Source organism: Oncorhynchus nerka, linkage group LG12, assembly GCF_034236695.1.
Source record: "Oncorhynchus nerka isolate Pitt River linkage group LG12, Oner_Uvic_2.0, whole genome shotgun sequence".
Lineage (NCBI taxonomy): Eukaryota > Metazoa > Chordata > Actinopteri > Salmoniformes > Salmonidae > Oncorhynchus > Oncorhynchus nerka.
The window spans coordinates 67,563,427-67,589,110 of record NC_088407.1 but is presented as its reverse complement, the minus strand read 5'-3'; the positions used below and the strand labels follow the sequence as shown (position 1 = coordinate 67,589,110).

The 25,684-nt window shown below is 47.7% G+C and overlaps 1 protein-coding gene across 6 annotated transcripts in view; it reads left to right on the top strand.

Moving 5' to 3' along the window:
* LOC115138640 (homeobox protein Meis2) overlaps positions 1-25,684 on the top strand; it is a 134,820-nt gene that overhangs the window by 56,808 nt on the left and 52,328 nt on the right. For 5 of the 6 annotated variants that reach the window (XR_003864979.2, XM_029675704.2, XM_029675705.2 and 2 more), the window contains exon 8: positions 831-976. Coding sequence is in view for 5 of the 6 variants with exons in the window: in XM_029675704.2 (XP_029531564.1) it covers positions 831-976 (146 nt within the window). In the remaining variant the exon portion in view is untranslated. The remainder of the gene's footprint in view (positions 1-830; positions 977-25,684) is intronic. The other variant, XM_029675707.2, reaches the window with a different exon arrangement.

Below are 25,684 nucleotides of genomic sequence, written 5' to 3'. Positions count from 1 at the left end.
CGAACTGCAACAATGAACCAGCCCAATGCACACCCCACTTCAATTCACATTCAACGTCTGTGGTTTGTTGCATGTGTGGACATGTGTATATGTGTGTCTGTTCATAAGACTCCCTTCTCAGTCCATCCAGGCCCTCTGGATCTGAAAAAAGTCATTACATTCTGTCAAACCTGTGTATATAACTGAATGAATGACATGAGTCCTAATGGAAGTCATGTAGGTCATGTATCCCCAAACCTGAAGCCTTGTTGTTGTTTTTTCTTCTTCTTTCTCCTACTGAACCGTCTGGACCAAAACAACTGTCCATCTATTCCACTCTGCTGGTCTGGGTGGAAGACCTCACCTCTCGTTTTTTTAAAATGTAGTTGTTGAACCTTTATTCAACTAGACAAGTCAGATAAGAACAAATTCTTATTTACAATGACGGCCTACCAAAAGGCAAAAGGCCTCCTGCAGGGACGGCGGCTGGGATGAAAATAAAATAAAAAATACGATATAAGTAGAGGACAAAACACACAACAAGAGAGACAACACAACACTACATAAAGAGAGACCTAAGACACTTTCTATATACTGTAAACCCCTATCCCTCTGTGCCTAGATCCCACTACCTCTGTGCAGGCATTGGTATAGGCTACTACTGAGTAGGCTTTGGCATAGTCCTCCATATAACTTAGATAACCCACTGGGCTGGCATTAGCGTCTTATATATATTAGGCTTCGCTTACTAGGGTTCTATCTACCCCTTTGTGTTGATACTGCCCAGGCTTACTAATGGTCCATCTTCTGTCCTAGGCTGCTATTTAAACCTATGTCTTGTTTCTGTCTAGGAGATGGCTTAGAGAACAGCGTGGCGTCCCCTGGCACAGGTGATGACGACGACCCGGACAAGGAGAAGAAGAGACAGAAGAAGCGCGGTATCTTCCCCAAGGTGGCCACCAACATCATGAGGGCGTGGCTGTTCCAGCATCTCACGGTGAGTACCCACATAGTGGAGCACCTGTCGTACACAGACACTCACATGTACGAACCGTGAGATGCTGGAACAGACACGCCCTCATGATGTTTGTGGCCATCTTGGGGAAGTTGCCGCATGTACACATGCACATATATACACACTCACGTAAACACACACACACACACACACACACACACACACACACACACACCTGTCACTCAAGCTCGGATCAACTCAATCAAGTCAATCAGACATCCCAGTTTGCTCTGCTGAAAAGCCTCAGAGATGTGGATGTAGAGCTGACACCTAGCCTAGCGTAGCATTGCCGTCAGCAGTCCTGGCCACTGGTTTGTCACATACTGGATATTGTCTCTCAATGCACTATTGGCGCTTTGTTTATTCTAAACTGACAGCTATGGGGAAGGGTTTTCGATGAGAATCAGGTTCATTCTTATAGAGGGAAGTGTGTGTGTTTTATATGTGTGTTATGTCAGTGTCATTTCATTGTTAGCATTGCTTTTTATATTAAAATAAAACTAATAGAGACATGTTTTGATAGCACTTATGTTTTGAGCATTAACAGCACAAACATGTTGTTGAATATCCTGTAAATAACCCCCAAATGGGTCAAACTGGCATCCATCTAATACTGCGGTGTTACAAGAAGAGCACAGAACAGTTTTATTGTAATTATGAACCTAAAATGTGGAGCTTTTTTTCACTCTTGATGGTCATTTAAAAAATATATAAATGGAGAAGACATTGAAATATTCATTCAGTCTGTTTGAGGTTAAGATGGCAGCTCTCTATAGCTCAGAGGAGCTTGTTTGTTTCCGTCTCTCTTTGCCGAACACTTAAATCAGACATCTGACAGCGGCTCATTCACTTCAGTAGGCAAAGAGTGACGCTACACCTTGGATGAATTATTCATTTATTCAGGACACAATGATTCTGTGGATCATTTTGGAAATGAGTCTGTGTGGGTGGAGGGTGTGGGGGCTATGTGGGTAGAGGGTGTGGGGGCTATGTGGGTAGAGGGTGTGGGGGCTATGTGGGTAGAGGGTGTGGGGGCTATGTGGGTGGAGGGTGTGGGGGCTATGTGGGTAGAGGGTGTGGGGGCTATGTGGGTAGAGGGTGTGGGGGCTATGTGGGTAGAGGGTGTGGGGGCTATGTGGGTAGAGGGTGGGGGCTATGTGGGTAGAGGGTGTGGGGGCTATGTGGGTGGAGGGTGTGGGGCTATGTGGGTAGAGGTGTGGGGGCTATGTGGGTAGAGGGTGTGGGGCTATGTGGGTAGAGGGTGTGGGGGCTATGTGGGTGGAGGGTGTGGGGGCTATGTGGGTGGAGGGTGTGGGGGCTATGTGGGTGGAGGGTGTGGGGCTATGTAGGTGGAGGGTGTGGGGGCTATGTGGGTGGAGGGTGTGGGGGCTATGTGGGTAGAGGGTGTGGGGCTATGTGGGTAGAGGTGTGGGGGCTATGTGGGTAGAGGGTGTGGGGGCTATGTGGGTGGAGGGTGTGGGGGCTATGTGGGTAGAGGTGTGGGGGCTATGTGGGTGGAGGGTGTAGGGGCTATGTGGGTAGAGGGTGTGGGGCTATGTGGGTGGAGGGTGTGGGGCTATGTAGGTGGAGGGTGTGGGGGGCTATGTGGGTAGAGGGTGTGGGGGCTATGTGGGTAGAGGGTGTGGGGGCTATGTGGGTGGAGGGTGTGGGGGCTATGTGGGTAGAGGGTGTGGGGGCTATGTGGGTGGAGGGTGTGGGGCTATGTAGGTGGAGGGTGTGGGGGCTATGTGGGTGGAGGGTGTGGGGGCTATGTGTGTATGTGCTTGCATGTGTGTGTGCACGTGTGGGTGTGTGCACACTCTTATTAGTAGGGTGGGTCCCTGTTATGCTGCTGTAAAGTCAGGATTCACTACACAGAGTAGGTGTGTGCAGTGAGGTGATGCAGCTAGCCAGGAAGCATGGTCAAAGAGAAGGGAGTGTGTGTGGGGAGGTGGGAGGGATGGGGTGGTCATATCCCACCTCCCTCTATGATGTCAGGACATTATCAGAGCAGAGGTCTGTATTGATTTGGACAGGGAGGTGGAAGGGACACACAAGCTGGTGCCTGCTGACCATGTGGACTTGTTAGAATGGACAGAGTGATAGTAGAAGGGGGGAGGGGGTGAATGGAGAAGAAGAGTGAGAGAGGGAGCCAGGGCAGGTCAGAACCCTAGGATGATCCTGACCCTCTCACTTAAGAGGGTCAGGTGCCCCCTGCTGTACCCCCATTGCCCGCGTTTCCCAAAGCCTCTGCCCCCCTGATTACCTAACCAGCAAATACAGCCAGCAAATACAGCCTAATTGAAAGGGCTGTAAATCCATTAAATATTGGTCAGGGATAATCAGGAGTGATTTAATCACTTTGATCTATTCAGGAGCAGTGGTACTGCAGCAGCACAGCCATTAGCCTTACGGCAACGCAGCAAAGCACAGTGCTTATTATTCTCATCATTATCTTAATGTTTTTAGTGATGTTCATGGCTAGGCTACATCTCCTAGGCTGGATATTTCTCCCCAACCCACAGAATAGAATGGGCTTCATTTGAAAGCTGACTGCGTGTGTGAGGGAGAGAAAAAACGAATACAAAAAGATCCCCTCTTCTTTCGCCCGACATGAGATGAAGTTGGACGATAGTTTAATGGGTGAAGAAGGGAAGAGGGGGGAAAAAAGGGGGGAACATTTTGGAGGCCTTCTTTGAGCCACTTAACATGGTGGTTAGACACACACACACACACACACACACACACACACACACACACACACACACACACGTCTCCTGGTTAATTTGGTGTGCTTGTACTAATTAGAAATTTCTGGCTTTATTGAGGGATCATTAGGCATCTTTCTTGGTGACTTGAGGAATGCCCGATTGTAGGTCTCTCACAGTTCCAACGTTTCCCTGCTCCAAAAAAGGAGAGAAAGAAACACAGAAGGCTTTGCAGCCTCTCCAGCAATTTCCTTTACAATTTTGTTTAATTAAATTGAAAGAGTGGAAAGGGGAGAAGGAAAAGAAATCCCAATAGATCGAGTCCAGGGGCATTTTTTTAAATTCCGAGAATTAGAGCTTTTAAGACTCCTCTTTTCCCACTCTCCTTCATTACCTCTCCTGCTTTTAGATGTTTTCTCAAATCTTTATTTGTCTGTTTTGTGAGACAACCAGGCCAGTCTTATACAAGCAATAATCCCTCCCTTTTAACCTAGCTTCATCTTTTTTTCTTAGAGAAAGAGGGCTAATTGAATTATCCCCCTCTACTCTACTCTAGCCCCCCAACCCATACACACTCACACACATACACACTCATTCACCTTTTATTTTAATTTGTTAAGCAAATGTATTTTCCATTTAAGGATGCGTTTGCGCTGGGGTGAATTCATGGGGACTTTGGCCCCTGAATGGCCTATTGCGGCATTCTGCCATTCACACATTCATTAACTGAGGCAGAGAGTGAAAGGGAGCGGGGCTTGTATTTTCTCCAGCATGCTAGCTTCTCCTCCATGAGAGCGACCACAGGGGTCTCCTACATATGTTCTCAACATCCAGCCATTGTCACCTATTCTGAAAGAGCTCAAAAGGACGGGACCCCCTTCACACCGCGAAAAACAACACAGGCCAACAGTAACAATTGTTGGCTTTTGGATTCAGTATTATAACTAAATCGCATCCCCCTCCCCTCCCTCCCTCCCCTCCCCAGCCCCTGACCTCACACTCTCATGGGAGAAATCACAGGGCGGCTTTCTTCATCACAGTCAGATATGGAAAATAGTCTTTCTTCAATTGGCACTTGCCCCTCAGTCCTTCACCGGCCATCCATCGGCCTTCAGTCAGCCCAGGAGAATGAAGCGCAGCGTTTTGTGTGCGGCAGCCGAGATCTGATATCTTCGGTATGTAATGAATACGCCAGCAATTATTCTATAGAGTTATTGTGATAACTCCAGCCTCTTTCATGCATGTATTCATCTAGCAGCAGAAAGCACGCGAGCTGGCATCTTTTAATGTCCCCGGTGGAATTGGCAAACTGCTGGAGAGATCAGCTGGCATAAGCCGGTAGTAGAGGGCCAGAGACAGGCTCTCCCTCCACCCCTCCCTCCCTTTCTCTCCCTCCTTCTGTCTGAGTTTCTGGATGTCTTCCAGTCACATTAAGGGAAGGGAAATCCCAGACTGTTGGTATAAGCTTTTCAATATTACAGGGAGATTATGTTATCAGAAAGGTAAACTTCACCGTTAGGGGTAAAATGGTCGACTGCGCTTCAAAGGCATGGAGGCAGAAAGTGGACGAGAGGGAGGGAGAAACTGGAGGAAGGCTCTAAGGAGAGAAGAGAAGACAGACAGGGTGAGATAGACAGACAGAGAGTGAGGTTGTGTTGCTAGGCTAACTGCTAGCTGGGAGGTTTTCCATAGTAGTAAGGGGGCTGCCCCTTTGTTTGAGGAAGACAAACTCTTGAGTTATCTTAATTAGCCTTTTGGCTCCCTCAGCCTTCCTCTTTTTTAGCTCCATGCTAGCCCTCTGTTAGGCCCCACTAGACATTGCTAAGACAAGGGTCGACTAGGCAATGAAAACAGGAAGCGCTCAGATACAAAGATACCACTCCGGACCTGGCCTTGTCTTTTGACTAATCTAATCCCTCAAACACCTATAAAAATAAATAGGGGACCTCAGGAGCAGACCTAGTGGGACTAGTGAGTGAGTGAGTGTGTGAGAGAGAGAGAGAGAGGTTGAGAGAGAGAGAGATTGGGAGAGCGAGAGAGAGAGAGTGATGCAGTCTGTGAAGGAAGGAGTTGCCCTCTCAGGCAGGCATCAAGCGTCTCAGGTTTTGTGCTGGGCCGTGCACCCTTTGGCCGGGGTGTTTGGGGAAATGCTGTTAAGCTGCTAAGCCAGGTGTATTGCTCCCCTGGGCTCTCTGAAAGGGAAGTGATATATCCCATGGTCCTCCATAGAGCCATGCAACACTTTCACATGGGTTACTTTGAATTCTGTTTTCTATGGAGCCCTGCTGCATATCGACTGGTATCTTAGCACAGGAAGAGTTGCAGCAATGAGACAAGACTGTAACTACCAATTGGATACCACGAAATTGGGGAGAAAATGGGGTAAAAGTAAAACATTTTTTATTAAATAATTAGCACAGGAGGTTGGTGGCACCTTAATTGGGGATGACAGACTCGCGGTAATGCCTGGTTGTGGAGTCAGGGGAATGGTATCAAATACATGAAACACATAGGTTCCATGTGTTTGATGCCATTCCATTTCCTCCATTCCAGACATTATTATGAGCCGTCCTCCCCTCAGCAGCATAATTATTGTGCCATTGAGAAGATATGATCTATATTATGTAGATTTTTATCTCCTACAATTATGTCTGTATGAAGACATCTGTAAGTCAGGGTAAGAATGCCATGAGTGTCATGTCATTGTGACATGGTGACTGCCATTGAATATAGGGATCCAGGGCAAATTGGTTACACAAACATGGCTTTCAATGGTAACATAGGCAACAACAGCAATGGTAGAGAGATGTCAACTATAGTATCAACCCTGTTAATATAGAGCTTAACAAGAGTGATGACGCGATGACTAGATGAGTAGGCCATCACAAACATCATTAGCAGACGAACACAGAACAGACAGGGCCAGCGGTCACTCTCCCCCTCAACCTAGCATTAGTCTCCATAGAGACCGGGTGCCATCCCCAGGTCGTGCCCCAATGGGAAATGGCTCTGTAAACCGGAGAGACATAAAATAGCCTGGCTAGCTAGGTCATTCTGGAGACATGGGCTTGGAAGTGTTGGCAAAGTTTGATAACGGATCTTTTTCACAATCGATAAACAAGTGCTCTAGTCTGCCCACTAAAAAGAGAGGGTGTCAGTTGTGTTTTAGTAGACTAAACATTCAGACTCTCTCTCTCTCTGTATTGTTCCCTGTCTGTCTGTCTGTCTGTCTGTCTGTCTGTCTGTCTGTCTGTCTGTCTGTCTGTCTGTCTGTCTGTCTGTCTGTCTGTCTGTCTGTCTGTCTGTCTGTCTGTCTGTCTGTCTGTCTGTCTGTCTGTCTGTCTGTCTAATCCATGTGTATTGTTATGGCCACCGTTAGTGCCATTTCACTGGTACACCCCACATCCGCAAACAGTTTGAAATACAAAACAGTTCTCATTTTACAGCACTGTTTTTAAAGCTGTCTATTCCTGATTTTGTTCGCCTATACAATTTATTTTCCACTTAAGTTGGACATGATGTTTTCTGTTTATATGGGATAAAGAGTTTCCTGCTGCTCTGGGTGTTCGCTGGACGGTAGTGTTTGGCCTTTTCTCTTCTCAGCGAGGTTGTCTTGTGTCTTGTGAAGTTCAGGAGGGGGGTGAAGGGGGGTTGATGGGGGTTCTTAAGGGGTCACAGAGGTTCTGGACTGAAGGAGGACCACATACTAATCTGTCATGTGCTCGTTTGCCATGTAGCCCAGAAGTCAGTTCTCCAGTCACCCATGGCAACCCAGGCGACAGTTTGGTTCACCACCGCTGCATGCCCCCCCCAAGTGTGTATGCGTGTGTTTTCACATACCACATGCCCCCAGGCGTATGTGCCTATAAGAAAGAGTGTCACCATATATGGAGTCTCTATCTCTGCCTGGAGTTTACAAAACAAAAGTGAAGCGAGAGGAGAATGGCAGTGTTTTGGAAATCACTGAAGTAAAGGATAATGAGTGAAATTAAGTTTCAGGTTTGCTGAGGTAGGAACTTTTGTTCCATAGTGTGTTCCTCTAACTAACGCTGATCAGGTCGGCCACCCTGGGACGAGGACACAAACCATCTGTTCATCACTCACCTTGTTCAAATATGGTCCTGTGAAGATGGGAAGCCACCGTATGGCCAGTCAGTCCCCATCGATAAAGACACAGAACTAAACCTTCCACCAGAAGACAAACCCATGACAACCAAAAACTAGACCCCAATAAGTGTTTTCATTTCAATTATAGGAAATGCTTGTTGACATGCAGAATATAGTTTTCTAGGGATTTACAAGAACAATAAATATTTTTTTCACAAGAGGAGAGAGAAAAAAACTCCCAGAAAGTTTAGAATGCAGTATCCAGTGACCCTCCTTCTGTTAGGCCGTATAATTACATGACAAGCCACATCAACCTTCGGTTGTTTCATGTTCGAGTCTTTTTACACTAATTCCCAGTGGTGTTTGTGTGTCGTAATTGACAGAGCCTTTTTTATGATACACACGGCCCTGTAGTGCTTAGCTGGCTGCTCCAGAGGTTTAGGGAATAACAGCCGTCAATTGTTTCCCGCCCTGACATCAGACCTTTTCACTTGGCCACCTTAATCCAGATAGTTCCACTTCACAGATTGACAATCCAGGCTCACAGCCATGGAGAACACAGAATACAGCACAGCACTGTTGCAGTTGTTTAACACCTGCTGTGTGTATGTGTCGGTGTCTCACATAGTTCCTCATTTGCTTTCTAGATAAACAGTGTTGTATGCTGTTTATTTTAGTTTACCCTACCTGGTATTAACAGGCAGTTGTGAGGACAGCGTCTCATTCCTTCTCCCTCTCCCCCTTCCTTTCTTCCCTCCCTCCCTCCCTATTGTTAATGCACCGGCCTGCTATTCACGCCTTAATGCTCCTTGTTTAATGAAGTAGCAGAAATGAGTCCTTTCGCTAAGGAGATGTTTACAACACGTTGTTCACACTGTTTGGAGGTGATTAAGCCTTGTGAAACTCTGCAGCGCCTGCCAACAGAAAAACAACACCCCATAACAACAATAAAAGGACAACAAGTGGATACTGAAGGGGCCCATGTATGTATGTTACTGTTGATTTTTGCAGCCACAGAACTTAAAGAAAATCATATTTGAGCAGTTTGAATTGTTGCGTAAATTCCCCAATTTCTAACATAATTTGCTTGTTTTATTTAACTTTTATTTAACTAGGCAATTTAGTTAAGAACAAATTCTTATTAACAATGACGGCCTACCCCGGCCAAACCCTAACCCGGACGACACTGGGCCAATAGTGCACCGCCCTATGAGACTCCCAATCACAGCTGGTTGTGATACAGCCTGGAGTGGAACCAGGGTCTGTAGTGACACCTCTAGCATTGAGATGCAGAGCCCCACTCGGAAGCTAAAGCTAGTCAAGTGCATCTTTAATGAAGATGCAGCTCTTAAAGAGAAGCCATTGGATATCTGATGTTCATTCAGATGGGTGTTTATAGTGCCAATGACCTCTCTGTGCATGACCAGGGCTCATAGTCAGCCCCTGTTGGCCCCCTGTCGAGGTGACTGCACATGCCCTGACCTGAACAGAAGACAAACAGAGGAGAGCCTGTGGAGTGAGGATTCATAAACTACTGCTCCTCGTCTCTAAGACCTCATGCTTCAGCGAAAACAGGCCTCAGCTACCCCCTCAACCCTCCCTCCCTCACACTGACCTAACCCACTGCTGCAGTCATAACATTGATCCATTGGCTAAGGCCAGGCCTAGCTGACGCTTTGGGACACAAAAGTGTATGATGTAATGGACTGGGGGGGAGGAGGGAGGGCAATCTGCGATACAGTATACACATGGTGCCCCATTGTGAGAAAACTCAAAACCAAGACAGGCACTGGTACAGATGGAGAGGCCCAGATTATCTGAGGTTTTCCTTGTCCTGGTTTTTTGTACTCCATTGCAGATTGTGTTAGAAGAATGTGTTTGAGGCTTTTAAATCTTCCCAGAGAGTAATTTTCCCAGACCTCTCCTTCTCCCAACCTCACCCTGTCTTCCCTCTCCCCTATCACACCCTCCTCTGTTCCACGCCTCATGCTCAGGCCAGAGGGGGTTTGTGGGAAAATAGGAAAATAGGAAAAGCCCCCTACAGGCTATCAGTCAGTTGAATCAGCGGTCGGTGGTGTGTTGGGTTAGTGGTGACCAGCTAAATGAGATACTGTAGTTTAGCTGCTTCTGAGCTGCAGGCCCAGCCCAGAACCCCCCTTTGATATTCATCCAACACCAGGAGAAGGGGAATGCAGGGAGAAAGGAGCAGCACGAACATGGAAGTAGGAAACCAGGCTAAAGGGTAAGGAGGGAGGAGGTTGAGGGAGGAGGAGGAGGATGGCGAAGGTTGAGAGGGGAGGGGTGAGGAGGGGAAGGTTGAAGGATGGGGGAATAGGGCACAAATCAAAAACAGACCCGGTGCTGTTTCTCTGTTTGGTTTGGGACCAAATCCCACTCCTGGCATTTTGTCGGTGGTGGAAAGTACTTAAGTAAAAATATTTAAAGTAGTGCTTAGGTAGTTTTTTGGGGTATCTGTACCTTACTTTACTATTTATGTTTCTGACAACTTTTACTTTCACTTCACTACCTTCCTTAAGACAATTAACTTTTTGCTCCATACATTTTCCCTGACACCCAAAAGTAGTTACATTTTGGATGCTTAGCAGGACAGATAAAGGGTCCAATTCACACTCTTATCAAGACAACATCTCTGATCTTCCTTCTGCATCTGATCTGGCAGACTCACTAAACAGACAACATCCCTGGTCTTCCCTACTGCATCTGATCTGGCAGACTCACTAAACAGACAACATCCCTGGTCTTCCTTCTGCATCTGATCTGGCAGACTCACTAAACAGACAACATCCCTGGTCTTCCCTACTGCATCTGATCTGGCAGACTCACTAAACAGACAACATCCCTGGTCTTCCTTCTGCATCTGATCTGGCAGACTCACTAAACAGACAACATCCCTGGTCTTCCCTACTGCATCTGATCTGGCAGACTCACTAAACAGACAACATCCCTGGTCTTCTTTCTGCATCTGATCTGGCAGACTCACTAAACAGACAACATCCCTGGTCTTCCCTACTGCATCTGATCTGGCAGACTCACTAAACAGACAACATCCCTGGTCTTGCTTCTGCATCTGATCTGGCAGACTCACTAAACAGACAACATCCCTGGTCTTCCTTCTGCATCTGATCTGGCAGACTCACTAAACAGACAACATCCCTGGTCTTCCTTCTGCATCTGATCTGGCAGACTCACTAAACAGACAACATCCCTGGTCTTCCCTACTGCATCTGATCTGGCAGACTCACTAAACAGACAACATCCCTGGTCTTCCCTACTGCATCTGATCTGGCAGACTCACTAAACAGACAACATCCCTGGTCTTCCTTCTGCATCTGATCTGGCAGACTCACTAAACAGACAACATTCCTGGTCTTCCCTACTGCATCTGATCTGGCAGACTCACTAAACAGACAACATCCCTGGTCTTCCCTACTGCATCTGATCTGGCAGACTCACTAAACAGACAACATCCCTGGTCTTCCCTACTGCATCTGATCTGGCAGACTCACTAAACAGACAACATCCCTGGTCTTCCCTACTGCATCTGATCTGGCGGACTCACTAAACACAAAAATTATGTTGGAGTATGCCAATGGCTTTCAGTAAAATAAATTAAACAATAATATGGCTCCATCTGGTTTGCTTATTATAAGGTATTTGAAATGATTTGTACTTTTACTTTTACTTTTGATACTTCAGTATATTTTACTTAAATACTTTTATACTTTTACTCATGGATTATTTTACTAGGTGACTTTCACTTTTACAATTGGGTACTTTTTCCACCATGACATTTTGTTGTGTGATTTTCCTCTCTACCTTTTCCCTCTCCTCTGTTGCTTTTCTTTTGCTCTGTGCTTATTCCAGACAGGGGATTCCTTCACAGTGGGTTCCTTATAACTAGGAGCCAAGCCTCTTGTTCTCACCTCAACTCCTCTTGCGCTCTTCCCATCTTCATTTTTTCCATTCAATAATATGGCTGTCAGACTCTTTTGACACCAGGAAGTACAGTTTTATACAATCCAAGCAGCTACTCTTCCTGGGGTCCAGCAAAATTAAGGCAGTTTATACAATTTTAAAAACATTACAGTACATTCACATATTTCACAACACACTGTGTGCCCTCAGGCCGCTACTCCAACACTACCACATATCTTCAGTACAAAATCCATGTGTACATTTGTGTGTATGCATGTGTCTGTGCCTATGTTTGTGTTGCTTCATAGTCCCTGCTGTTCCATAAGGTGTATTTATCTGTTTTTTTTTGTCTAATTTTACTGCTTGCATCAGTTGTTTGATGTGGAATAGAGTTCCATGTAGTCATGGCTCTATGTAGTACTGTGCACCTCCCATAGTCTGTTCTGCTCTTGGGTACTGTGAAGAGACCTCTTGTGGCATGTCTTGTGGGGTATGAATGGGCGTCTGAGCTGTGCGCCAGTAGTTCAAAAAGACAGAGGTTTAGGGTTTAGTGAATGACTTATTCCTTGCCACCCACTCTGAACTAACTGCAGCTCTTGGTTATTAAGTGTTGCAGTCATTTCAGTCGCTGTAGTAGCTGACATGTAATAGTGTTGAGTCATCTGCATACATAGACACAAAGCCAGTGGCATGTCATTAGTAAAGATTGAAAAAAGTAAGGGGCCTAGACAGCTACCCTGGGGGATTATGTTGGAGAGGCTTCTGTTAAAGAACACCCTCTGTATTCTGTTAGACAGGTAACTCTTTATCCACATTTTCCAGCAGCAGACTATTATCGATCATGTCAAAACCGCACTGAAGTCTAAAAAAACAGACCCCACAAACAGACCCCTCGTCAATTTCTCTCAGACAATCATCAGTCATTTTTTAAAAGTGCTTGTTGAGTGTCCTTCTCTATAAACATGCTGTAAGTTTGTTGTCAATTTGTTTACTGTAAAATAGCATTGTATCTGGTCAAACACAACTTTTTCCAAAAGTTTACCAAGGTTTGGCAACAGACTGATTGGTCAGCTATTTGAGCCAGTAAAGGGGGATTTACTGTTCTTGGGTAGAGGAATGACTTTTGCTTCCTCCAAGCCTGGGAGGCACACACTTTCTAGTAGGCTTAAATAAAAAATATGGCAAATAAGAGTGGCAATATCGTCCGCTATTATCCCCAGTAATTTTCCATCCAAGTTCTCAGACCCTGGCGGCTTGTCATTGTTGATAGACAACCCACATTTTTTCACCTCTTCCACACCCTCTTTACGGATTTTAAAATGACAATACTTGTCAGATGTACTTGGGTGTAGTGTCAACGTTTGGTGCAGGCATGTCATGCCTAAATTTGCTAATCTTGCGAATTAAAAAATCATTAAAGGAGTTGGCAATATCAGATGGTTTTGTGATGAATTATTTTTTTCCTAAAATTAAGGTGCGCCTTAAGCTTTTTACTATCATTGTCATGTGAAGGAGGGAAACTGAGAGTGTTGGTCAATTTGTTGTGGTTTTCTCCCCCTGCCACTTTTTTTGACTGAATTTTATAGCCATTCCCCATATGTCACCCCTTTACACACAATGCATTGGTCCATCCATAGAACCGTAAGGCCATGTGAATCTGAGCGTGTGTGTAGGTGTAGGTATGTATCTGTTATCCATTGAGCAGGCCTAGTTCAGAGGCTGGCTTGTTGGCGGCCACATCTACTAAGATCAGAGGCTACACAGATGAGCGCATACGATACGAAGCCCCGCCACCCGCCGTATCAAAAAATAGCCCAGCTGCCCAAGAAAGAAGGGGAAGGGGATAGAAGAAAGAAGGAAGGGAAGAAAAGGAATCAAAGAAAAATAAAAAATAAATCCAAATCTAAGTAGAGCAGGCCTTGGCTCCAGATGTGAATCTGTGTGAATATTGATCGTGGGGGAGAGAGAGCTAGTCACCTATATCCCCAGGGCTGGTGCGACTCACACACAAAAAGCCTCTCGCTAAAGCTCATAAACCGAGCTTGTACAATTATTTAGATAAAGAGAGCCTGGCGTGCCACCGTATGCCTCGCAACCCTGCACCTCCTCCTCTCTCCCTGTTTCTTCTCCTCCTCTACCTCCTCCGCCTCCTCCTCCTTTACCTCCTCTTCTTCATCCAGCGTGAAGACGTAAGAAGGGGGGAAAACCTGTAATTATCCACACTTTTCTGAATCCCTCCTTAATGTTCATTATTGAAACCAGCGGCAATTACAAGTTCAAAGAGGTTTAGAGGACCAGCAACCTGCATAATCAGGAGAAAATTTAGCGCTGCTCATTCGTCACAGCAGAACACACACGCACACACACACACACACACACACACACACACACACACACACACACACACACACACACACTAACAGGGGTGAATCATAGACACAGTGACAGGCGTCAATTTCCACACAGGCAGAATCTCAGCCACCCCAGGGCGCTACCACAGCTCAGGACCCAAAATCCTCTTATACATTGCTTTTGTTTTTCCCCACTGTGACAAAAACCCCAACAACAACATCTTAGCCCAGACTGATACTACACTATACCTCCTATCTTTGCCTTGTTTAGTGTGTCTGGTTCTGTTTGTATTTCCAGCCCCCCTACCTCTATCTCTATCCTCCCCTCTCCTCCTTCCTTCCCCTCCGTCATCCTGTCTTCCTGTCTATCCTTCCTCTCTATCCTCCCCTCTCCTCCTTCCCCTCCGTCATCCTGTCTTCCTGTCTATCCTTCCTCTCTATCCTCCCCTCTCCTCCTTCCTTCCCCTCCGTCATCCTGTCTATCCTTCCTCTCTATCTCTCGCCACCTCTCCTCGGCCGGCTGGTTTCAGCCTGCAGCACGTGGGAGTGTGTGTTTCAGGCCGGTCCCCGGAGGTGCATCTCTGTTACCTTTGGGGCTGGGTCACAATGGCTAATCCTGTCTTCAGGTGCCTGTACAGCACACTGAGAGGAGAGACAGGAGAACCGGAGGTGAGCTCCTGTTACAGGAGTCCCTGACCAGGGGTCACCACAGGCACACACACAGTGGTAGCCACAACATACACACAAACGCGCGTATGCGCACACATGCGCACACACAAGCACATACATACACGCACACACATCAAGCCCCCACTCATCATCCCCAGGTGGCTTAGCCCCTCTCTCCCTCTCTCTTTATCTCACCACTCTACTCTTTTTCTCTCTCTCACTCTCTTTCTTTCCCAGATCAGTCAAACTCTTGTTCGCATTAGGGGATCCCTGATATGATCACCGTGGGGAGCTGCTCTGGTGACCATGTCCTCTCTCCTACCTGGCACCCTCTTTGTTGAAGCCTGTCTCTCAGGGACACAGGCTGGGGTCTCCACTGTATTGAATGTATAGAGCCCTGTCATCTGGACCTGTGTCTTAGCCTGGGATTCAGCCACTGATAGAATCATTATTTTTCATTGAGGAAAAGCCATTCGTCTCTGCACCCAGAGGCTGCCTTGTTTCATTAAGTAGCCCATCCAGACAGACAGATGTGCTCGCCACACAGCCCTGTTGGCCTATGCAAGAGCATGTATTAACCCACAATCCTTTGGGGGAGATTATTAGGCTCGTGGTCCTTCTTCCATTGATTATCTCCACTCCATTTTCCCTCCCCTCTCTCATCCTGCTCAAATATTAAAAAGTAACAAAGCATTTGGAAAAGCGGTGGAAGGCAAGCTCTCTCTTTTCACTGATCATTCGGAGTTACTGAGTGGGATCTCTTTAAGGCACAGTTTGAGTGGAACTAAGTGGAGTGTTCTGTGGAGAAAGAAGAAAAAACGTCGGTGACTGTGAAAAGATGTGTGTTTAAGCAAAGACAACCGTATCGACACATGGAAGGAGGCTGATATTAGCAGATGTTAGCAATTGCAGCTCCGGCCGAGGCATTCCTCGTGTTAGAAGCAGGCTCCTAATTGCCGTAATGGACCTGGTAACCACTGACAGTAATGGAGTTGCAGGGGAACCATCCTCAGCACCTGGAGTTAGGGGCCATCACTGGCCTGCTTCAAGATGTCCACTGTTGATTTGAACTGAAGAAAAGGCCGGGTGGTTGAGGACTGCTCCCACTCTTCTCCATCCACCTCTGTCATCCCTTGTGGATGTGCTGTGTTTAATGGATGGTCGCCGACCCCACCTTAGCCACACCCATTCCACTGTCGGTCCTGGTATTTACTGGAGCCATTGTCCTCCACAAGTGTTTGACCTGGGGGACTTGGGGGGGCCTTAAGGGGGCTTTTGGTGGGGGTCCAGCCGGACCTGAGCAGGCAGAGATTTGAAAGTAGGTCTGTGTCTGTGATGGGCTGGCTGGGTCACCTTTGTAGTGGTTCAGCCTGCCTGGTGAAAGGCAGCAGGGCGGCGGGCAGGGCGCTATGGGGGAAATGACTTCCTGAGACATTACCATCAATCACCAGACAGGTCAACTAGTCATGCCCCTGATCCTGCCACCTGAGGGGTTGGGATGAGAGGAGTGGGGGATGGGGATGGGTGGAGTATACAAGAGAAAGTTTGAAATGTAAAACACCAGTTAGCTAGGTGGAGAGAGTGACGTTCCTTTATTGGAGGTACAGGTTTGGTGTGGTGGTCAGTTAGCACCACCTCTCTCTCTCTCTCTTTCAAAATTGACTCATTATCCACAGTACAGGCAGTCGAGTGGTGGCAAATGTAGAGGTCAGGAGAGAGCGGGTGGAGGGCGGACAAGAGAAAAAACAACAGCTGTCTTACACATCCAGTCGGCGTCTCTGTCTTCCTTTCTCTCTCTCTGTGAGTGAGGGATGTGAAAGAGAGAGAGAGGCAGGGGCTTGGATTACCTCAGCGAATGGTTGTGTTACAGTCCTGAGAAGGGAAGGGGTGAGGAAGGGGGAGGGGAGTGGGGGTGAGGGGAGGGAGAGGGGGTGGCTCAACGAGTTGTTGAAAAGAACACAGATGCTTGTCAACAGCCTCCGAGCCAGAGAGCTCTAGCCCCAGAGGTTAATGACCCTCCCCTTTGGGGGGGGGTGTGTGTGTGTGTGTGTGAGAGAGAGAGAGAGAGAGAGAGAGAGAGAGAGAGAGAGCTCCAAATCTCCTAGCAGTCCCACAGAATGGAGTGCGTGTCACTGCTTGTCTGTGGCAGAGGTCAGGCAAATGCCTCCAAATCCCCTTCTTTACCTCTTCCTTCAACCACTGTACTAGACTGACTGGATACACTGAGTGACTGTGTGTGAATTAGCATAGGCTTCTCAATGGCAGAGAGAGAGAGAAAAAACAGAGAGAGGAGAGAAGCGAGCGGCAGCAGTCAGGCAAAATGGACCATTAGATTTAAGGAGTAAAAGTTCATCTGCTTTATTAATGGAAAGGTATTTAAATGAAGTATGAATTACCCGGCTTTTATGGAGTGCTGAGAGGAAAGTGTTTTATCATCCAATGTTTTAGTGAGCTCCGCCGAGTGCTGGGATGAATGGGCTGAGGATAGGAGAAGAGGAAGAGAGGGAAGGAGAGGGAAAGAGAGGAGAGGTCAGAACAGAAATACCCAGCGAGGTCCCCTGAGTCCTGCACCTGGATGCCTGCATGATTGTCACTAACATGCGTAGCTGAACGGGTTTGCCCAGGGACTGGGATGTTTTTGTGGCTTCCAGGCTTTTTCTTATTTGCATTTCATTAGTTAACAAAACTGCCGGCATGCATGGTAGAAAAAGGTCAAGCTACGAGCATTTTGGATTGGGCTCCCCCTGCCCCTCCCCGCATGCACGGCCATATAGACATATAGACACACACGCATACACTCACTCACATACTACACACTTCATACCCTCACACACACTCCCTACCCACACACGCACACACCCACACCCACACACACACCCACGCACACACCCACACACACCCACACACACACACACACACACACACACACACACACACACACACACACACACACACACACACACACACACACACACACACACACACACACACACACACACACACTCTCTTCACCCTGGTCCAATAAGCGATAAGCACTCCAAGCACTCCGTAGCTGATGGTCATCTTCCAATGGGGTTGCTTGGTGGCTGCCAGCTTCCTGCCTGCTTTTTCAGTGGATAAAGCCTGTAACAAATGAGGGGCCTGTAGCCAGCTTCGGCCAGCTTGGTCAAAGGTCAGTACGGCCTCAGGGCAGGATCAGACCAGAAAGCACTACAGGGAGAGAGACAGAGAAAGAGAGAGAGGGATAGGGGGTTGGAGGGAGGGAGGATGGTAGAATGCACTTAAAAGTATAGCCACAATTAGCTAGCCTAGAACTCTAAAAGCTACCACACCTCTCTTCTCCATTCCTCTCTTCTCTCCTCAGCTCATTAAACAGGCATTTTAACTCCTCTGCCATCTCGTGGAACAATAAGTAAGTGAGGATCCTTGGGCATGTCTCAGTGAACAGCCACATAGTTATACACACAAACACACACACACACGGATGACTGACAGAGAGATATCTTCATTGAGACATGCAACCGTCCTGTTTAAAAGGGTGTGCGTTTGTGAAAGGCATAAATGGTATCCTGCTACAGACACAACAGGCATGATGGGGTGGTGACTGATCGCGGCTGGGCTGTGTTTGTTCCACCTGAGTTGCTCAAAGTGCCTGCAATTTGACATGAATAAACTTGTGGTTTACTCTCAGCACGTCACCCCCACTTCCTCGGCATGGGCCTAAGCCTGACTGTCTGTCTGTCACAATGTTAAGAGCTTCCTTCAGTAACAGAACGGAGTCCCTGTTACTCCTTACCCCAGCAGTGTTCAGTCCATTCAGATAAACAAGGATTTGACATGGTTGAATTGAACACATTTAGAGTCATTAACAAACAGGAAATGTCCCCTGCAGCTGTTTCCGAACGCAGCTCCTCAGCCCCCCTCATCCCCTGTAATGGACAAATGTTATCCTGCTTAGATTTTTGACCCGAAAACCAAATAAATTGACATTACAAATGTGCTATAACATCTCCAAATAGGCTTGACATTACATACCTGCCCTGTGGGTTTTTGTTAGCCTCCACTAAGTGTTTACTGCTGTTGCCGGGGCATGGGGCAGACTATTACAACAGAACTTAGTGGCCTTTTCTGAGGCCATCTTGGAGTGTCTTTCTGAGAAAAAGAATGGAGACGTCCTTGTTGTGTATCTGAATACTTACGGTCATTAACTTAATACTCAAGTGGAGGGAGAGTCCATCAAGTGGCACTTTCAGGACCTCGTCTAGCATAGGGGAACAAACTGCTCCTTCTCTCCTCCCACAAATTAACCTCTGCCACTGCTCCTTGATCAAATCCCACTTTATTTCTTCTTGGGGAAGTTAAACAATGTTTAGAGGACACAATAGAGAAGGGAAAACTTAGGGGAACTCTTTATGTTGATACTAAGTCTCATTCACAACAGACTGGAGAGGCTAGGAGGTGAAGTACGGCCGGCGCTGTTTTCCAGTCGTCTGACCCTATTGCTCTCGACTTACCCAGAAGCCCCTTGGAGGGGCACTGAGATTCCTGGGACACTCAGCGTGTAATAACCTTGTCCTGTTTCACGCAGACTAAATATATTAAAGTATGGAGCAGAGAAGTTCAGGCCCTGGGGAGAGGGACGATGGGGGGAGTTAGATAATGTAACAGGGTGGTTCAGAGGTAGTTAGATGCCTAATGGTGTACTATATGGGACATGTGAGGTCTAGGGTTGGTTTGGGACTTACGAGTCCCAGCTTTACTGAGGCTGTGAGACTTTTCAATCTCCTAGAGAAAAATACACGTTAGATGGGTTGTGTGCTTTTGTAGCAACACATGAAGAGTGAAGCCTGTCTCCTACAACATGAAGGACTGAGTCTTTCTATAGGGAAATGTTCCCTTCTTTATCCTTGCCTGGGGCTAGAACAGATTCTCTTTCATCCCATTTGTGTACAATAGCCAGGTGGATCTGGACACCATTAAGTTAACTTGAGAACTTTCAGGCTCCTCCTATGTCTTTAGACCTTGGAAGTTGCAGCCTGAGGTCAGTTTGTTAGCCTGTTAGCCTGTAAGCCTGCTCACAGATTCCCTGCTTTACAATGTGTGCTCAGGTCATTAAAGTGGTGTTGGTGTTTATCCCGCTAGCAGTGAACTGGGCCTTTTAACGTGCTAGCAGAGGCTCCCAATCACTTTATGACTGGCAATAGTGGCAAATGGTGTGGATATGGGGGTTCCTGAACGATAGGCCAGGGAGATGGGCCCTTTCCCTTTTAATTGGCCCTGGGTGACTGTACCAGCCCCCTAATGACCAGCTTATAGACCCTAAAAGTCACTTACAGAGTATAGATGAATGACCTCACACCCACAACTGCAAGCTGTGCAGAACCAAAGATGGCCACACTTTCTGTACTGATACACTGCTACAGTCTTTAAAAAATCCCGCAAATAACACTAGCTAACGAGCAGTCATTCTGACTGCAACATTCTAACAGTGTAATTAACACATTTTATATATGCTTTCGCTAAAATAATAATTAGGTTGTGTTCAATTTGGTTGGGGGTATTTTTTTACAAAATTCCCCAACCACAAAGAAGCACAGACAGCAAAATGAAATTATGACAGTAGCCTAAACATCATTATATGTGCCAGTGTGCTTGATAATTAGCACAAAAGCAATAATTGCATTATAATGAATAAAACTAAAATATTATTGTCAGCTCGTGCTTACATGGTGTATGTTTTCACGCAATGACATCAGTTGGGTTTCATTTAGTGGTTATCCCTTGTCCTAACAATTAACACAAATCTTTGCCACTTGACACACTTCCCAGAAACAAGACGCTTGCAGGGGACACCGTTGGTTCTGTGCTTTGTGCATCTGGACACGTCTCCTCTGGCTGGCGCAGAGGAGACGTGTGGAATCTCTGTTGCTGCCTTGGCCCTCATATGTCTCTCACATAATAGCCTGTATGCCAGACTCCTGATGAAGTCTCTTCTGGGCATGGTGTTGTTGATGCACTGCTTAAACAACACGTGTGCGTTGATAGCATTCAAGTCAAGCATGTTGTAGAACACAGCAACAAGCCAGCGGCAGGTGCCTTTGATACATAAGAGCATAATGCATTGCATAAGTAATAGTATCCAGTTTTCTCTTTATTGTGTCTCTGTCGATGGCAACTGTCGGATGCGCGCTGCTCATGTTAGAAACGTTCTTTCTTGCCTTGCATTGTCTTATCATTCTTCCGCTCCTTTGTGGAGTACAGGTGTACAGGTGTACAGGTGCTGTGCAGGTGCTGTACAGGTGCTATGCAGGTGCTTTATTTTGCGAGCTGCCGTCTCACTTTGTTAATGGTACTGACTAGGCTTGTTTTATTTGCAAGCAACTTGTTTACTAATGTCAGTGAAGTGAAGAAATGTCTGACCAGAAGCATGTGCCATATATACGCTCATTCCACCGAATGCTCCACGGACATACAGGATTGATATTAACACTTGCAGCTCATCAACAGACAGATCCCAGGCAGTGTCTCCTTGCTCCGTGTCCCTGATGTGGGACAGTCCCTGATGTGCTGTAGCATGTCCATGTCACATACATGTAAACAACAAAAGCAGGTGAGTGCGTTGCTTATGTTGTTTTTTGCTTGAGATGTAGGGCCTGCTCTGTCACTGGTGACATTCTCTCCAGCTTGTTCGATCCAAACAGTGCCATCCCTTTCTCTCCCCTGTCTCACAGTTTCATTTGGTGGTGTCGTGGGCACATGCTCAGTGTGCAACGTTCTGCCTTTTTTGGGCTTAGGCCTCGAAGGTGTAGGTTTAGGCTGAGGCTCAGAATCAGAAGAAAAATGATCAGAGATGTCATGATTCATTTCGTTCCCACCACCTGAGTCATTTTCATTCAGATCTTGTAGCAATGTACATTTACGTCATTTAGCAGACGCTCTTATCCAGAGCGACTTACAAATTGGTGCTTTCACCTTATGACATCCAGTGGAACAGCCACTTTACAATAGTGCCTCTAGGTCTTTTAAGGGGGGGGGGTGAGAAGTATTACTTTATCCTATCCTAGGTATTCCTTAAAGAGGTGGGGTTTCAGGTGTCTCCGGAAGGTGGTGATTGACTCCGCTGTCCTGGCGTCGTGAGGGAGTTTGTTCCACCATTGGGGGCCAGAGCAGCGAACAGTTTTGACTGGGCTGAGCGGGAACTGTACTTCCTCAGTGGTAGGGAGGCGAGCAGGCCAGAGGTGGATGAACGCAGTGCCCTTGTTTGGGTGTAGGGCCTGATCAGAGCCTGGAGGTACTGAGGTGCCGTTCCCCTCACAGCTCCGTAGGCAAGCACCATGGTCTTGTAGCGGATGCGAGCTTCAACTGGAAGCCAGTGGAGAGAGCGGAGGAGCGGGGTGACGTGAGAGAACTTGGGAAGGTTGAACACCAGACGGGCTGCGGCGTTCTGGATGAGTTGTAGGGTTTAATGGCACAGGCAGGGAGCCCAGCCAACAGCGAGTTGCAGTAATCCAGACGGAGATGACAAGTGCCTGGATTAGGACCTGCGCCGCTTCCTGTGTGAGGCAGGGTCGTACTCTGCGGATGTTGTAGAGCATGAACCTACAGGAACGGGCCACCGCCTTGATGTTATTTGAGAACGACAGGGTGTTGTCCAGGATCACGCCAAGGTTCTTAGCGCTCTGGGACGAGGACACAATGGAGTTGTCAACCGTGATGGCGAGATCATGGAACGGGCAGTCCTTCCCGGGAGGAAGAGCAGCTCCGTTTGCCGAGGTTCAGCTTGAGGTGATGATCCGTCATCCACACTGATATGTCTGCCAGACATGCAGAGATGCGATTCGCCACCTGGTCATCAGAAGGGGAAAGGAGAAGATTAATTGTGTGTCGTCTGCATAGCAATGATAGGAGAGACCATGTGAGGTTATGACAGAGCCAAGTGACTTGGTGTATAGCGAGAATAGGAGAGGGCCTAGAACAGAGCCCTGGGGGACACCAGTGGTGAGAGCACGTGGTGAGGAGACGGATTCTCGCCACGCCACCTGGTAGGAGCGACCTGTCAGGTAGGACGCAATCCAAGCGTGGGCCGCGCCGGAGATGCCCAACTCGGAGAGGGTGGAGAGGAGGATCTGATGGTTCACAGTATCGAAGGCAGCCGATAGGTCTAGAAGGATGAGAGCAGAGGAGAGAGAGTTAGCTTTAGCAGTGCGGAGCGCCTCCGTGATACAGAGAAGAGCAGTCTCAGTTGAATGACTAGTCTTGAAACCTGACTGATTTGGATCAAGAAGGTCATTCTGAGAGAGATAGCGGGAGAGCTGGCCAAGGACGGCACGTTCAAGAGTTTTGGAGAGAAAAGAAAGAAGGGATACTGGTCTGTAGTTGTTGACATCGGAGGGATCGAGTGTAGGTTTTTTCAGAAGGGGTGCAACTCTCGCTCTCTTGAAGACGGGAGGGACGTAGCCAGCGGTCAGGGATGAGTTGATGAGCGAGGTGAGGTAAGGGAGAAGGTCACCGGAGATGGTCTGGAGAAGAGAGGAGGGGATAGGGTCAAGCGGGCAGGTTGTTGGGCGGCCGGCCGTCACAAGACGCGAGATGTCATCTGGAGAGAGAGGGAGAAAGAGGTCAGAGCACAGGGTAGGGCAGTGTGAGCAGAACCAGCGGTGTCGTTTGACTTAGCAAACGAGGATCGGATGTCGTCGACCTTCTTTTCAAAATGGTTGACGAAGTCATCTGCAGAGAGGGAGGAGGGGGAGGGGGAGGAGGATTCAAGAGGGAGGAGAAGGTGGCAAAGAGCTTCCTAGGGTTAGAGGCAGATGCTTGGAATTTAGAGTGGTAGAAAGTGGCTTTAGCAGCAGAGACAGAGGAGGAAAATGTAGAGAGGAGGGAGTGAAAGGATGCCAGGTCCGCAGGGAGGCGAGTTTTCCTCCATTTCCGCTCGGCTGCCCGGAGCCCTGTTCTGTGAGCTCGCAATGAGTCGTCGAGCCACGGAGCGGGAGGGAGGACCGAGCCGGCCTGGAGGATAGGGGACATAGAGAGTCAAAGGATGCAGAAAGGGAGGAGAGGAGGGTTGAGGAGGCAGAATCAGGAGATAGGTTGGAGAAGGTTTGAGCAGAGGGAAGAGATGATAGGATGGAAGAGGAGAGAGTAGCGGGGAGAGAGAGCGAAGGTTGGGACGGCGCGATACCATCCGAGTAGGGGCAGTGTGGGAAGTGTTGGATGAGAGCGAGAGGGAAAAGGATACAAGGTAGTGGTCGGAGACTTGGAGGGGAGTTGCAATGAGGTTAGTGGAGGAACAGCATCTAGTAAAGATGAGGTCGAGCGTATTGCCTGCCTTGTGAGTAGGGGGGAAGGTGAGAGGGTGAGGTCAAAAGAGGAGAGGAGTGGAAAGAAGGAGGCAGAGAGGAATGAGTCAAAGGTAGACGTGGGGAGGTTAAAGTCGCCCAGAACTGTGAGAGGTGAGCCGTCCTCAGGAAAGGAGCTTATCAAGGCATCAAGCTCATTGATGAACTCTCCGAGGAACCTGGAGGGCGATAAATGATAAGGATGTTAAGCTTGAAAGGGCTGGTAACTGTGACAGCATGGAATTCAAAGGAGGCGATAGACAGATGGGTAAGGGAGAAAGAGAGAATGACCACTTGGGAGAGATGAGGATCCCGGTGCCACCACCCCGCTGACCAGAAGCTCTCGGGGTGTGCGAGAGCACGTGGGCGGACGAAGAGAGAGCAGTAGGAGTAGCGGTGTTGTCTGTGGTGATCCATGTTTCTGTCAGAGCCAAGAAGTCGAGGGACTGGAGGGAGGCATAGGCTGAGATGAACTCTGCCTTGTTGGCCGCAGATCGGCAGTTCCAGAGGCTACCGGAGACCTGGAACTCCACGTGGGTCGTGCGCGCTGGGACCACCAGATTAGGGTGGCCGCGGCCATGCGGTGTGGAGAGTTTGTATGGTCTGTGCAGAGAGGAGAGAACAGGGATAGACAGACACATAGTTGACAGGCTAGAGAAGAGGCTACGCTAATGCAGAGGAGATTGGAATGACAAGTGGACTACACGTCTCGAATGTTCAGAAAGTTAAGCTTACGTAGCAAGAATCTAATTGACTAAAATGATTAAAATGATACATGTAACTCAGCATGTGCATCCATTCTTCTTGGTCTTGCTATTGTAAATTACGCACACTCACTGTTTAAACTACACCAAGTGTCCTGACTAATAAAACAGCTTGGATTCAGTGGACTGATATAGGGTACACTGTTTTGAGATGATAATTACAATAGATAAATGCAATAGAATGGCCCACCCTGTTCTTCATTCACAATTGATTACATTATTATGCATCGTTTGCTTCTCCTCACTCATCAACTCACCCATTCTCCCCATTTCTCCCCCTCATACTTTACTTCATTTATTTCATCTGTTGTTATACTGTATGTGTGAAATTAGTTTCGGTATAGTTTAGGTTCAGTTTCGAGGCAATTATCAGGGTCATTATGAACTGAGCATGGCACCTTCCAATGTCGAGAGAATGAGCGGAGCAGGCCCTACTGTCAGGGGAATGAGCGGAGCGGGCCCTACTGTCAGGAGAATGAGCGGAGCAGGCCCTACTGTCAGGAGAATGAGCGGAGCAGGCCCTACTGTCAGGAGAATGAGCGGAGCAGGCCCTACTGTCAGGAGAATGAGCAGAGCAGGCCCTACTGTCAGGAGAATGAGCAGAGCAGGCCCTAATGTCAGGAGAATGAGTGGAGCAGGCCCTACTGTCAGGAGAATGAGCAGAGCAGGCCCTAATGTCAGGAGAATGAGTGGAGCAGGCCCTACTGTCAGGAGAATGAGCAGAGCAGGCCCTAATGTCAGGAGAATGAGCAGAGCAGGCCCTACTGTCAGGAGAATGAGCGTAGCAGGCCCTACTGTCAGGAGAATGAGCGGAGCA